Here is a 12,147-nt window from a genome sequence, read left to right as displayed (position 1 = left end):
GTTAGTATTGGTACACGTTCCGAGCTGAGAAGCAATTTGAATTACTAAAGAAGTAAAATTCAGAATGCTAGGAGGCTGTTTGGTTACATAAATGCAGAACAGCAACACTAAAAAAAAATAACAACGCTACAAGGCCTTTTAGTGGGACAATAAAACTGGGAGACGAGCAGAAGAAAGTAAAATTCAGATCTGAAGTAATCTCTCTTTACACAGTAATGTATTAAAAGACAAAGGCTAAAATCCTAGCTGTTCCTCCAGGTAAAGAAGCACCACTACAAAAGTTCTAGACTTTCAAAACAACACTGCATGCAAGTCTGCTATTTTCAAACCAAATAAAAATAATGCCATTTTTTCGACAATAACCACAGGTACACCTTGATTAAAATGACAAATCAGATGCTGCTGGTTACCCAAGATGAGTATGTTATACATTACTTGATGGATTCCATTTTGTGACAAAAGGGCAAATACCAGCTTAATCCTCATTAAAAACCAAACCCTGCATGATCCTTTCACAGAAGCAGAATGTGGTTTAGGATTGTTATTTATGGAGCCACAGGAAAACACTCTTACATTACTCAAGGTGATGATTTACTAAAGCTATCAATCGCACTAGTAAAGGAGAGGGCATGGGGAAGGAAGGAGGAATGACAGGCTAATCATGCTATGATGATCAGGTTTCATTCTTCACATTGCAGAAGTTCTTGGAGAAGGAAGATTACTACTTCTAATTTCTTTCTGCACTCCTTCCTGCATTTACAACACCAAAGCCATGCAGAAAATAGTGTAGGAGCAACAATAAAAGTATCAATAGATCTTGAGTCCACCTGTTCAACTGTGAAGAGCAAAAGCTGACCTAGAACTTGGGTACACAGAAACATTAAAATACAGAACTTAGACAAATTTAAAATCTTCAACATTTATGATCAAAACAAAACAAAAATGTCCTGAGCCATAAAAATAGTATCTTTCAAGGCTACATACAAAAACTCACACCAAAAGGACAAGGATTAACAGGTGGCAATCAAAAGGTCCCCCAAATCTGAAATCTGGTGTTTCACCTAAATTCAAGAGTTTAATATCACCACATGGATTGCCTTACATTTTACAGCCCTCTCTGCCATTGTTTGTTATGGATTTAAATAAATGGCAATCTGACCTCAAATACATATGTATGTAATCTTTGAATCCTGAGACACATTCTCTTAAAACACTCCCGTGCCCCAAGATTTTGAATCAAACCATATCACTGACAATCATCTTCTACTGTTACTGAAGAGATTTGATCAAATTCTTAGGACCCACTATAGAAAGATAACCCTGTTTCAGAGAGACTCAGACCAGCACACAGACCAGTCAGAAAAAGGGAGGAAGAAAACCCTAAAAATGGGATTAGAATTTTTTTTTTACTATGAAGATTATTGGAAAAAATAATTAGAGGGTAGATGAAATGAGAACTGGCATTCAGGAAGGTAAAGTTTAACAGCATCATTTTTTGCACATCTTTCCCTGCCTCATCAGGGAAGTAAGGAAAGTCTTACTATTCTGAGTTTAACTACAAGAAAATTTAACATTTATTTTCATGTTGGTGTCCCCTTGGTAGTTTATGCCTGAACAAATATTTTTCAATCTATCCAAACCATTAAAAATTTCCTAAAATATTTACACACACTATTTCTTTCAACTTTTAAGTGAGCACACCTTTATCTCGCTTGCTGAATCCGTGACTTTTTTCTGCTTAAACAGTAATTGTGGCTCATCACAACAGCACATGCATCTGAATGCCAACAGCAAGAGACAGATATTCAGTGAGATATATTTACATTGAGTCACTGTGCAGAGGCCAAGTTACTTGAAGTGAAAAATTACATTTGGGTTGCCCTTGTTAATTCATCTTCCTCATCTTGTGAAGCTGTAGAGATATGCTGTTCCAACCATGACTAAATAAAGCATTTTGTGCCCTGTATCTGCCTCATTCACTTTGTTCCCATCTCTCTTTTGCTACAGAATTCCCACTTAGTGCAATTTGATAAAATTTGCACTTTTGTTCTGGTTTGATGCCACTATCTTCTCGTCTCCTGACAAGACACAAGTCACTGTCACACACATCGGAATGATTTCCTTAGCATAAATAAATCACTACTCCCTTCTGAAGCTACTCTCCCCCTCCTATAAGAGGGGAAAACAATGCCTAATCAGCTGATTAGTAAAGCTTCTGGGAATACAGGTTTTTGCTGCTCTCTAGTGGACACAGTCAAAAAAAAAAAAACCCACCAAAAAAACCAACAAACAACAACTCGTTAAAAATGCTTCAGCCCCCTTCCTACTCTGGCCACTTAACAGTTCTTCATGCCTTCCAACTCGAGCAAGTAACAGTAGAATTTCCACGTTTAATGAAAGGTAGACTAATTCAGCATCTTCAGCAACAATCCATACCATGAGGCAAAAATAAGGAATTGGAATATCCTTGCCCATGTCTCATTCTCCAGTTATCTGTGTGTAAAGAACATAAACTACATAAACACATCACAGATGAGATTTAACATCAGCATGAGGTGTCAATGACCAACTATAGTTAAATCACTTAATTCCTATAAGGAAGTGTTTTCACTTATAACTGATATAACAGAAAAAAAAAACCATAATGTTGTCCTCTTGGAGGTAGAATTTTTTGCTTTTCGTCCAAGTAGTCTCTGTTATTCTCAAAGAAATGTTACAGTAACTTTAACAACTCAGACAGAAACCAGTCAGATCTCCACACTCACCTTAATGAATACATACATTTCTAGTATGGAATGATAACAGAAAGAGATGAGACACTGACAACTCTGACATAAGCTGATCTTCCAGAGCCAGTAATCTCTTAGGTAAAACACACTTCAATGCATTTCGTAAGCACCATTTAAATCTACTACCACAAAAAGCACTTTCAAAACTACTGAAAAAGAGTAAAAAAGTTTTCAATCAAGTCTGTCCTTGGCAGATAACTATTTTTTTAAAAAAATTATTGTAACAGTTTTTGGATGGAACTACTAGCATGAAACTCCACTACCAACTAGTGAAAGTTCCTGTTTGTTTAAATGATACAAAGTTGGGGAAATGACAGTACAAACAGCTAAAAAAATGCACTGAAGTCATACAGACAATCAGGGCCATAGCCAAGAGCAGAAATTGGGTCAACACAGCAATGTAGTTCCTTATGCATTGCATTTTGTCACTGCACCATTACCACTCTATATAGTAATTTCTACTTTTTCAGACTGACTACCCTAAAAGTAGTGAAACAACGCTGTTGTGAAAGCGGGGGTGTGTGCATTATGATATTATCATGTCATACAAGCTATCAAGAGCATATTTCTCATATCTCATAGCACAAGATTAACATCTTGTGTTGTATACCATTACTTGTGTAGCTGCTCAGACTGAATTTGACAGTTTTGCTTTTCCTTTACCAAGTCTCTCTTGCATGAATGTGGCAGTCTGGAAAGCCCCCAGTGAGGGTAAAGCAAGCTGGCTGCATAAATGAAACCCTAAAATTATGCAGCTTGACAAGACTTTAAATCAGCTGGCTCCCAGGAGCTCAGATATTAATACTATATACAAAATATGAAGAGACAATTAAGTACACTGTAACCACTTAACTTCACAAATCTGTATCAGAACCAGACTGTTACCTACTGAAACAGTCTTTTTTCTATCTGCTGTCTTTCTGAAGAAAGAAAATGGCAGAAAACCTTTTTTTAGTTACATAAAACACTATGAATCACTATGTAACACTTGTTTACATCCTGCATCACTACTTCAACCAGACAGTTTAGCACAGAACAGCACCTTCAGCCAAAGAATTTTTAGTTGGAAATTGTAAGTTGAGACATCGTTTTCCAAAGGATGCTAACAAGGAGCAGTACAGAAGTTAAAACTTGTGAGGTGCTCTAAAGAACCTCAAACTCATTTTACTGCAAACAATTAACAAATTGTTAATACTTTCATAATATATATCTTTGCTTTACAAATTTAAAAAAGACAAATAGTTGCAGCACCCAAAAGCAACATTTTTCTGAAAGACACTTCTCTTGTGATATTATAAATGTTTGTACACAGAAAATACAAATTTTGAGGCAAAAATTTCACCAGGGTAGAACTTCATCAGAAGAGCAATCACAATTCTTGGTTTCACAAGATGCAGAGGGGTTCAAGGCATCAAGGAGCAAGGCTATGATGTGCAAGAGACAAAACCAGATTTTTAGGGATATGAGCAAGAGGGCTGTAATGCTCACTGGTAGTTCTTTCCCTGACCAATAAAATTTGCCAAAGGAAAAAAAGCATAATACATAACAGTGCAAAAGCTTCTGAATCTGTAATTCAGACAATCCCATCAAACAATACACCTGACTCATCTGTGAACTATTTTAGCTCAAGACACAAAAAGGTTTAGGTCTTAAAATATCTGGGACACAGGTAGTTTTTAAAACCCCCAATAGTTCATGACCTTCACTAACACATTCTTTTCACAAAGGCACTAATTAAGTTTCACTGTTATAAAGTAACAGCACTAGGTATCAAGTTTTCAGAAAAACTTTCACATAGATTTCATCCATGTTTGTTAAGCAAAACTTCCTTCTGGCAAACAGCAGGTCTTGTCAAACGAAGTGATGCGCTCAAGAAAACAGATAAACTACTATTAAGCACCCACAACTTGCAAGTAACGATAAAACCTTGTGTAAAATCCCAACTTCAATAAAGTGATATTATATTCCCTGCAATGTAGGTGCCAAATGGCACTTGTCGTTTTCTTGCCCTCTCTCCTAAACACTGCCTGGAGATATATTCATGCCTCTTAGAGCATGATACAGTAACAATTTCTTTCTTCTTTGATAGAGGAATACGCTTTAACAAAACCAAACCAAACTAACTGAAGAAAGCTAAAATTAAAAGCCCAGATAATAATTCTACAAGCATTATGAAAACAGAAAGATCTTAACTTGTACTTTTAAATTTATTCCACCATATCAATCAGATTGCTATCTTTATTTGCAGCTAGCAGCAACTGTCTGAATACAAGAGTTTCCAAGCGGTAACTTCCCAGAACTTCAGAAGACTAAAGACAATGGCCTACACAGTGAAAACCAGAAAGCTTATTTTTAGACTCTGTCTTAAAAATTAAGGCTGCTCTACTGTTCAGCTAGCTGCTGGGATTCATTACATGCCTGACCTCCGTATAAACCATATCGCAAGACGACTCATCCACGCAGTAACAGCAGCACACTGCAGAACAGCCCCAGCAGAAGCAATCAGAAAATGCCCAACATCTGTCAACCCACAATAAGAAACACCAGTAGCCAAATCATACCTTGAATTACTTTATCAACTTAGATGACAATGTTCAGGCAAATCAACAGCCTTACCCATACCAGGGCCTCTGGATGAGTTATGGATCAGCAACCCTGGATTTCTCCCGATTCCACTGAACACAGAGGATTTCTCTTTTTTTAAATAAACTTAGTACACTACTTCCACCTAGAAGATTTTGTATGGAAGTCTGTTGCCTTGTTTTCACACAAAGCTTTTAAACCTTAATTTCATGCCTCAGATTAAGGGAAAACTGTTGATTGATGGAAGGCATTAAAAAGGAAAAAGTTCAAAGTTCAAATTGAGCTAAAATTTCCTTGAACATCTAAATTGAATGTGTTACATAAGAAAGCTTTAAATTATTAAAGCCTGCTGCATCTTTTCAAGAATACAAGAACAACCCATGGGTAACTTAAGCTTATTTCACTGTTTCCACATCAGAGATCTTACATTGCCTTCAGTAAGAATAGGGGTGATTAACACTACATGTTAGTATAGCAAGTGATGCTTTAAGTAACTTTTTTTTCCAGCATGAGTACCATTTTAGATTGAATTATGCACAGCATCGTATAGATCCAGACTGAGGAATGTCTTAAAGCTGTAACTGAAAAAGTTGCGGTGCTTCTCCACTTCCTCTTCAAAACCCAAAGCAATGTACCATCCATTAGGCCATATGTCCCAAACTGCTAACCACAGAACAACCTGCACATTTAAAAAAACCAAAGCAAAAAAGAGAAAACTACCCAAATCTTGCATTTATGAAAGCTGTTAAGCACTCCAATGTTTCATGCATTAGCTCTGCAAGAACACAGCTCCGATATCAAGTCTCTCTCGCAAAAACCCACAGGTACAGGAGACTGGAGGAACACAAACGTTTCTCTGTACAATATTCACCCAAAGATTTCGTTTCCACGCGGCTCGATCCCCGCCAAGCACACAGGCGAGGGCGTGCTGGACCAAAAGTTCACCTGTCCCCCCACCACCGCGACAGCAGCACACGGTGCTGCGGCGTGCAGCACAGCGGGGGCAGCCCCTTGACACCTCCGCGACGTGGGACATTCAACACGTCTCTGTACCGGCCGCTGCTCCCGGGCGCCGCTGCGAGCGCCCTGCGGCGGCCCGGGGGCTGCCGCTCCCGGCGCACCTCGCCCGGGAGCCGGGGGGCTCTTAGGGGCTGGCGGGCAGAGAGACGGAGGAGCTCCGCCAGCTCCAGGTACCTAAGCTGCCTTCGCGGGCCAAGGCCATACGCACCCACCCGGGCAGACATCGGGGTAGAAAGTTACCCAGGGCAGACAGCGCCCGAAGCGTCGCTCAGCGGGGGCGAGGAAGTAGCGGCGGGGGCCGAGGGGAGCCCTCCCCGCCACCCCTCCCGCAGAGCCGCCGCCGCTCTCGGCCAACAAAGGGCCGAGCGGTCCCCGCCGGGCTCGGACACCGGGGGTGGGGGGGAGGTGACTCCGCCCCAGCCGGCCCCTCCGCCATGTTGTTGAAAGGAACCGGCGGGGACCCGCCGCCCCCCGCCGCTCTCCTCACGCACCCCCGCACCCCACGCCGGGCGCCACCGCCGCGCCCGCTGCCTCCCTCCGCTCCCGCGCCCCCGCCCTCCCCACGCACTCACCGCCCGCCGCGGGGCAGAGCAGAGCGGCCACAGTCAGGCACAGCAGGGCCCAGGGACGCCGCCACGGCCGCCGAGCGGCCGCCGCCATGTCCCGGCCGCGACTCCCCGGAGCCGGGATCCGCCTCGCGACGCGCGCCCGCTCCGCCCGCCCAGGGACCGGCGCGGCGCTCGCGCTGCGTGCGCCCTCCCGGCCCGCTCCGGCCGCGAATGCCGCCGACGCGGCGGCGGCGGCGCCGCCTGATTGGTCGCCGCGCCCCGGCCCCGCCCCCCGGCGGCCGCGGGCAGCCCCGACAACAACAGGCGGCGGGAGCGGGGCGCGACCCGCGCGGCCGCGGGGCGGGGCGGCGGCGCCCCCTCCCGGCAGGGCGGGGCCGGGCTGGGCCGGGGGCGGCCCGGCGGGAGAGCGGCCGCGCCGTCTCCTCGGCGCGGATTCTGAAGGGACTCGGGTGGCGGGCTTGTAGCTTCCCTGCCTCTGGGCGTTCCGAGAGCGTTCGGGCGAGCGGCTGGAGCGGGGAGGGACCCGCTGGCACCACTGCTTTGCAGAGCCCCGAGGGCACCGGCCCCGCTGTAAGGCAGGTGCGGGATTCTGTGGGCAGCTCTCGAGTTGCCTCCGGAGCGGAGGAAAGGAGCGGTAGCGGAGGAATTACTCCTCTCGGGAGGCGCTCCGGGTGGGCAGGCGGAGCGTGCGGAGCTCCGGGCCGGCCGCTGCGGGGCCGCAGCACAGGGGCAGCGGCCGCTCCTTCCCCGCGCTCCTGCCAGCTGCCGGCGGCACCGGACAGCCCGGCGCTCCCGCGGCCAGTCCTGCGGCAGCTCCGCCATCCCGGAGCGCAGGGTTTGCCCTCCCGCAGCAGCGGGAGCCGCAGCGCTGAGCTCACAGGCTTTGTCCCCGTGCGAGGGAAGAGCGGTGCCAGACGACAGGTGTAGCTGCCAGCTTATTGCACAGTCTGCACGTAACTTCGGGAGTTAACTGGGAATTGGAAGCAAACTCACGCAGTTCAAATGCCCGTTTGAGGTACACTTTGAATCTTTAAACCTGGGGCAACTAGGATGTATCTCGTGAAGTAAATGACCGTGACTGAGGTTGTTACTTCTATCCACAGCTTTATTGGCTTGGCATGGGTGGCAGGGCAGGAGGAGAGGCTCTCCTCTTCCCTCTTGGGATCAGGTAACCAACCTCCCAGCAGTTACCTCTTGTTCTGGGAATCCATCCACTGCACCAGCTCCAATATGTGACTGTTTTGTCCAGATCCTGAAACAGTACAGAGTCTCTCAGCATATGCTTTTATACTCCTTTTGTTGCTTGTTTTTCATGCATTGTGACCCTCCTGTCATAGGCCAAGTCATGAAGAGCGGAGGTGTTTTTCCACATTACTTGCAGTTGCTCTTGCAAGCCCCGTGCACTGTATCTGCCAGGTGGTGCCTTCCCAGCTCACAGTGTTCAGGACAGCACTCTCCCCACTCGCAGAACCACATTCACTGCCATGGCACACTGCTCTCCTGCCTCCCTTTTACTAGCAGTTGTTCAGCTAACACTGCTTTTATAAGTCTTGTTTCTCCTACAGTACACTTCACCTGGATAAGAATCTTGATAATGTCATAGTTCAAAGTGAGGTAAATATTTATTAATTCTTTCTCTTCCCCTTCCTCTCTGAACAACAATCAGTGTCATACATAAACACATCCTAGTTATATTTTCTCTCACAAAATAACATTTTAATGACAGGCACTTCATGACAGATGTTGAACCAAATGTCTGGATTTGATATAGATTCATGCTGTAATGAACTACTGAAGCTGACAACACCAGACAAACATGTTTTTAGTTATCCATATGTAGAAATACTTGGAGGGCTAATGCTCAAATAAATATATTAGCATCAGAAAGAAACACTGAAGCACTCAGTTAAATTGCTCAAATCCTGAGACACCTTTTAAATTCATATAAAGCATTGAAACTATGAATTAAGGAAGTTGTATGCTCCGGGGAAAAAAAAAAAATCCACTATTCATTTCCCCATTGCAGATCTCTTGGGTTTAAGGATGGGTCACAGACTGTATCTCTGAAGGAAGGCAGGGAGCAGTAAGCAGAAAATGGTGAAGGATTTTTTTTCAGGGCTCCAAGTTCAGTCCTATGGGGAACATTTTGAATTAAGATCCTGAGTGACATTTGGCTGACAGACGCAGAAAAATTAAAATAAATCAATAACTTGCAGGTAGCAATTCACTATCTAAGATGGATTCAGGTCACTTCCAATAGTGCCACTACAAAGGAAATATTTTTTTTTTTGCCAGGCCTCACTCTTCTTTCGTATCACTCATGAGGTAAAGACAATAAGAAAGAAGAAGAAATATCTAGAATTATGTCATCCCCTGTCCTGATCCCTGGGCACCTCTCTCTGATCTTATGTACATTAGATTTAAAAGCCAAAGTAAACATGGGCCAGAAGCAAAGCTACCGAAATGGGTTCTGCATGTCCAGAATCTCCCCTTTTCTTGCTGTGCTTCCACATGTCCAGATTCTTAGGACCGCAGCTTCTGGTCTTGATTAAGGTGGGGTCTAAGAGCTTCTAATTATGATACAGACTCTGGATATTCAGTGGGCTGTGGTAGACATCTGGGTCTTGTTCTTTTTGGCACCTTCCCCTATTAGCTCCCCCTTATCACTGTAAGATTCATCTTGGTGTTTTTCCATCATCTTTCTTCCACTGTTTGTGCAGTCAGTTCCTCTTTTCCAACATTTAGGCCTTCCCCTTCCTTCTTATGAGCTTCATAACTGCTTTTGGTGCAGCAGGGGTTTGCTTCTCTGGGCAGTACCTGGCATCTTTAGGAGGGCTATAGGAGAGGTTGGATTCACTGGTTGAGATGCAAAAGTAATTCATGTTACATGTCCTGTTTGGTAGCAACAAAATCTGCCTTTGTTTTTGCTGTATGAAATGGAGCAGTTAAATAAAAATTACAAAATAAAAATGATGGCCTGAAAAGATTTAAATCATTGATTCCTCCCTATTTCTGCAAAAAAATTGAATGCCAATCCAAAGAAAGTGAGGAGATCTTGATGCTTGTGTATGATTATTTTCATCCTCTAAACATGCTAGTTAGTCAAGTGAGGCTAAGTCAGACAATGGCACAGTCAGTCAAACAGTTTCCAAGATATGCCTTTCTTTAAAGTGACATTTTATTTAAGAAGAAAACAACTGTTCTGTGATGACAGATTCTTCAAAATTGCACTAATTGCTTGGCCTTTTTCTGCCAAAGTAGCACGAAAAACAATTTCACAGTACAAATTTGCCAAGTTCAATAGAAAACAATGCATGACCATTGTATGGTTATGACATTTTGACTGGATTAATTAAATATAATTTTTCAGTATTTCCTGTAAAGGAATGCTTAACAGCACTTCTTACAAACTGCAATCCTCAGTGCTTACTGAGGATGGAAATAATGTCATCAGTGGACATAAATTTAAAAGAACAGGCAACTCCCCCATTTTTCCTAGCCTCATTTTTCTAATAAACTAATGCATTTATGACATAATTGCATTCCAATTATAGAAATATGCAACAAAAGTAATAATTATTTTCAATGCAATGTACAGCACAAAGCAAGGTGACGCAGAAAAACCAAACAATCTGGATTTATGAAATTTGTTTAAATCACCAAATTGGTTGGACAGTTTTGAAAAATCCTTGCTTTTTAGATTGAGTAAATCAGGTTATTACACATAGAATATCTGCAATTTAAACACTGATTAATTTAATGTCACTAGAATGTGACAGTTATACACATCTGCAGCACCCACAGGGACAGAGAATGAGATAATTAATCTTTACCTAGAGCTATTTTTATTTTCTGCAAGAATTATTGTTGGTGTATGAACACTACTTATGCTTTTCTTTTCTCTTCTGGAAGATGGAAAACAAAAGAATTGCAGCTGCATGAAAGTTTCAAATGGAACTCTGTACTACTGGAACTCTGTGCTCCACAAAGTAAGAAACTGTGTAGGGCATTGAAATTAAAGATATTTTGGAAAGGGACAAGTGGATAGAGAGACAATTATACAAACTAAAATACAAACTAATTTGTTATATAGCTTAGTCTTTGAGACAGATCAAGGATATGAATATTCTTGTATTATAAGCTGATTTAGTTCCAAAAATGGGCACCAATATTTTTTTTTAACTTAGGTTTTAAAGTAAAAATATATGGAAGTGTGACAGGAAATAGTATTAATGGTGATGACTAAAAGTTCTATTTGTCTTTCGGTGTAAGAGGTACTGTATCAGGGTAATAAAGACTCTTACTCTCACAAATAGTGTATGCACAATTAGTGCTAAAGCAATAAACACCTTCATTTTTATTGCTTTAGCACTAAACTCAATTTTTACAGTTTTCTATCCATGGTAAGTAGCTAAATGTTATGTTTGTTTGTTTGTTTGGAAGAACTGGACGTGAGTCCATCAGTGCATCATGATACTTACAAATTACTTTCACCAAGGTACTCAGCAAGAGGAAATGTACTGAATGTGTAACATTTACCAAAATGGAATAAGTTATTGAGAAAACCCCAACATCACCCTCCCCACCTAGTTCTTGATTTTTCCAAACCATTTGACTCAGACTGGGACAAAAAATATCAAAGTGCTTATTAGTGTGCAGTTTCTGTATGTACACAAACCAGGAAGTTTCACAAAGGCCTGTGATCTTTCTAAATCAGAGACAAGCAAAAGGAACCACTTTTTTTTTTTGAAGTCACTGCTTTATAAAACATTCAGAATTACTCATTTTATAACCCTTATAAACATTGCCTGATTTGACTCATCAATGTTTCCAGAAATAAATACTGTGAGATCTTAGTTATTGAACACCCAGTTAATCATCTCCTTTAACTGAAGGCCAGTTACAGCTTAAGATTTTTGCTTTTTGCTTTTTATTCACTGTGGAACACTTTATATCCCAGAGTTACGAGCCGGGCAGCCTAGCAATGCACCACATAGGGACGGAGCTGCTTGATCCCTGCAGCTAACACTCACCCTATTTCACAGATAATGGATTTCTGGACATCACATAAGTGTCCTAAGTTCTTTGAGCAGATCTCAGTGACCACAATTAAACCCCTTGAACTTGGTATTTCATTCCAGCTTGTAGAGTCCATCAGCCGCTGAGCAGGTTTATTACATGTGTCC

The 12,147-nt window shown here is 42.6% G+C and overlaps 1 protein-coding gene across 1 annotated transcript in view; it reads right to left on the bottom strand.

Moving 5' to 3' along the window:
- Positions 1-7,192, bottom strand: part of TGFBR1 (transforming growth factor beta receptor 1) — a 35,124-nt gene extending 27,932 nt beyond the window's left edge. Inside the window, exon 1 of the mRNA XM_038127499.1 lies at positions 6,965-7,192. Coding sequence (XP_037983427.1) covers positions 6,965-7,052 — 88 coding nt within the window. The 5' untranslated portion in view covers positions 7,053-7,192. The remainder of the gene's footprint in view (positions 1-6,964) is intronic.
- Between the last annotated feature and the right edge of the window lie 4,955 nt (positions 7,193-12,147).

This window comes from Motacilla alba, chromosome 2, assembly GCF_015832195.1.
Source record: "Motacilla alba alba isolate MOTALB_02 chromosome 2, Motacilla_alba_V1.0_pri, whole genome shotgun sequence".
In the NCBI taxonomy this organism is placed as follows: domain Eukaryota; kingdom Metazoa; phylum Chordata; class Aves; order Passeriformes; family Motacillidae; genus Motacilla; species Motacilla alba.
The sequence above is the reverse complement of the archived record's forward strand: the minus strand, read 5'-3'. Positions and strand labels throughout refer to the sequence as shown.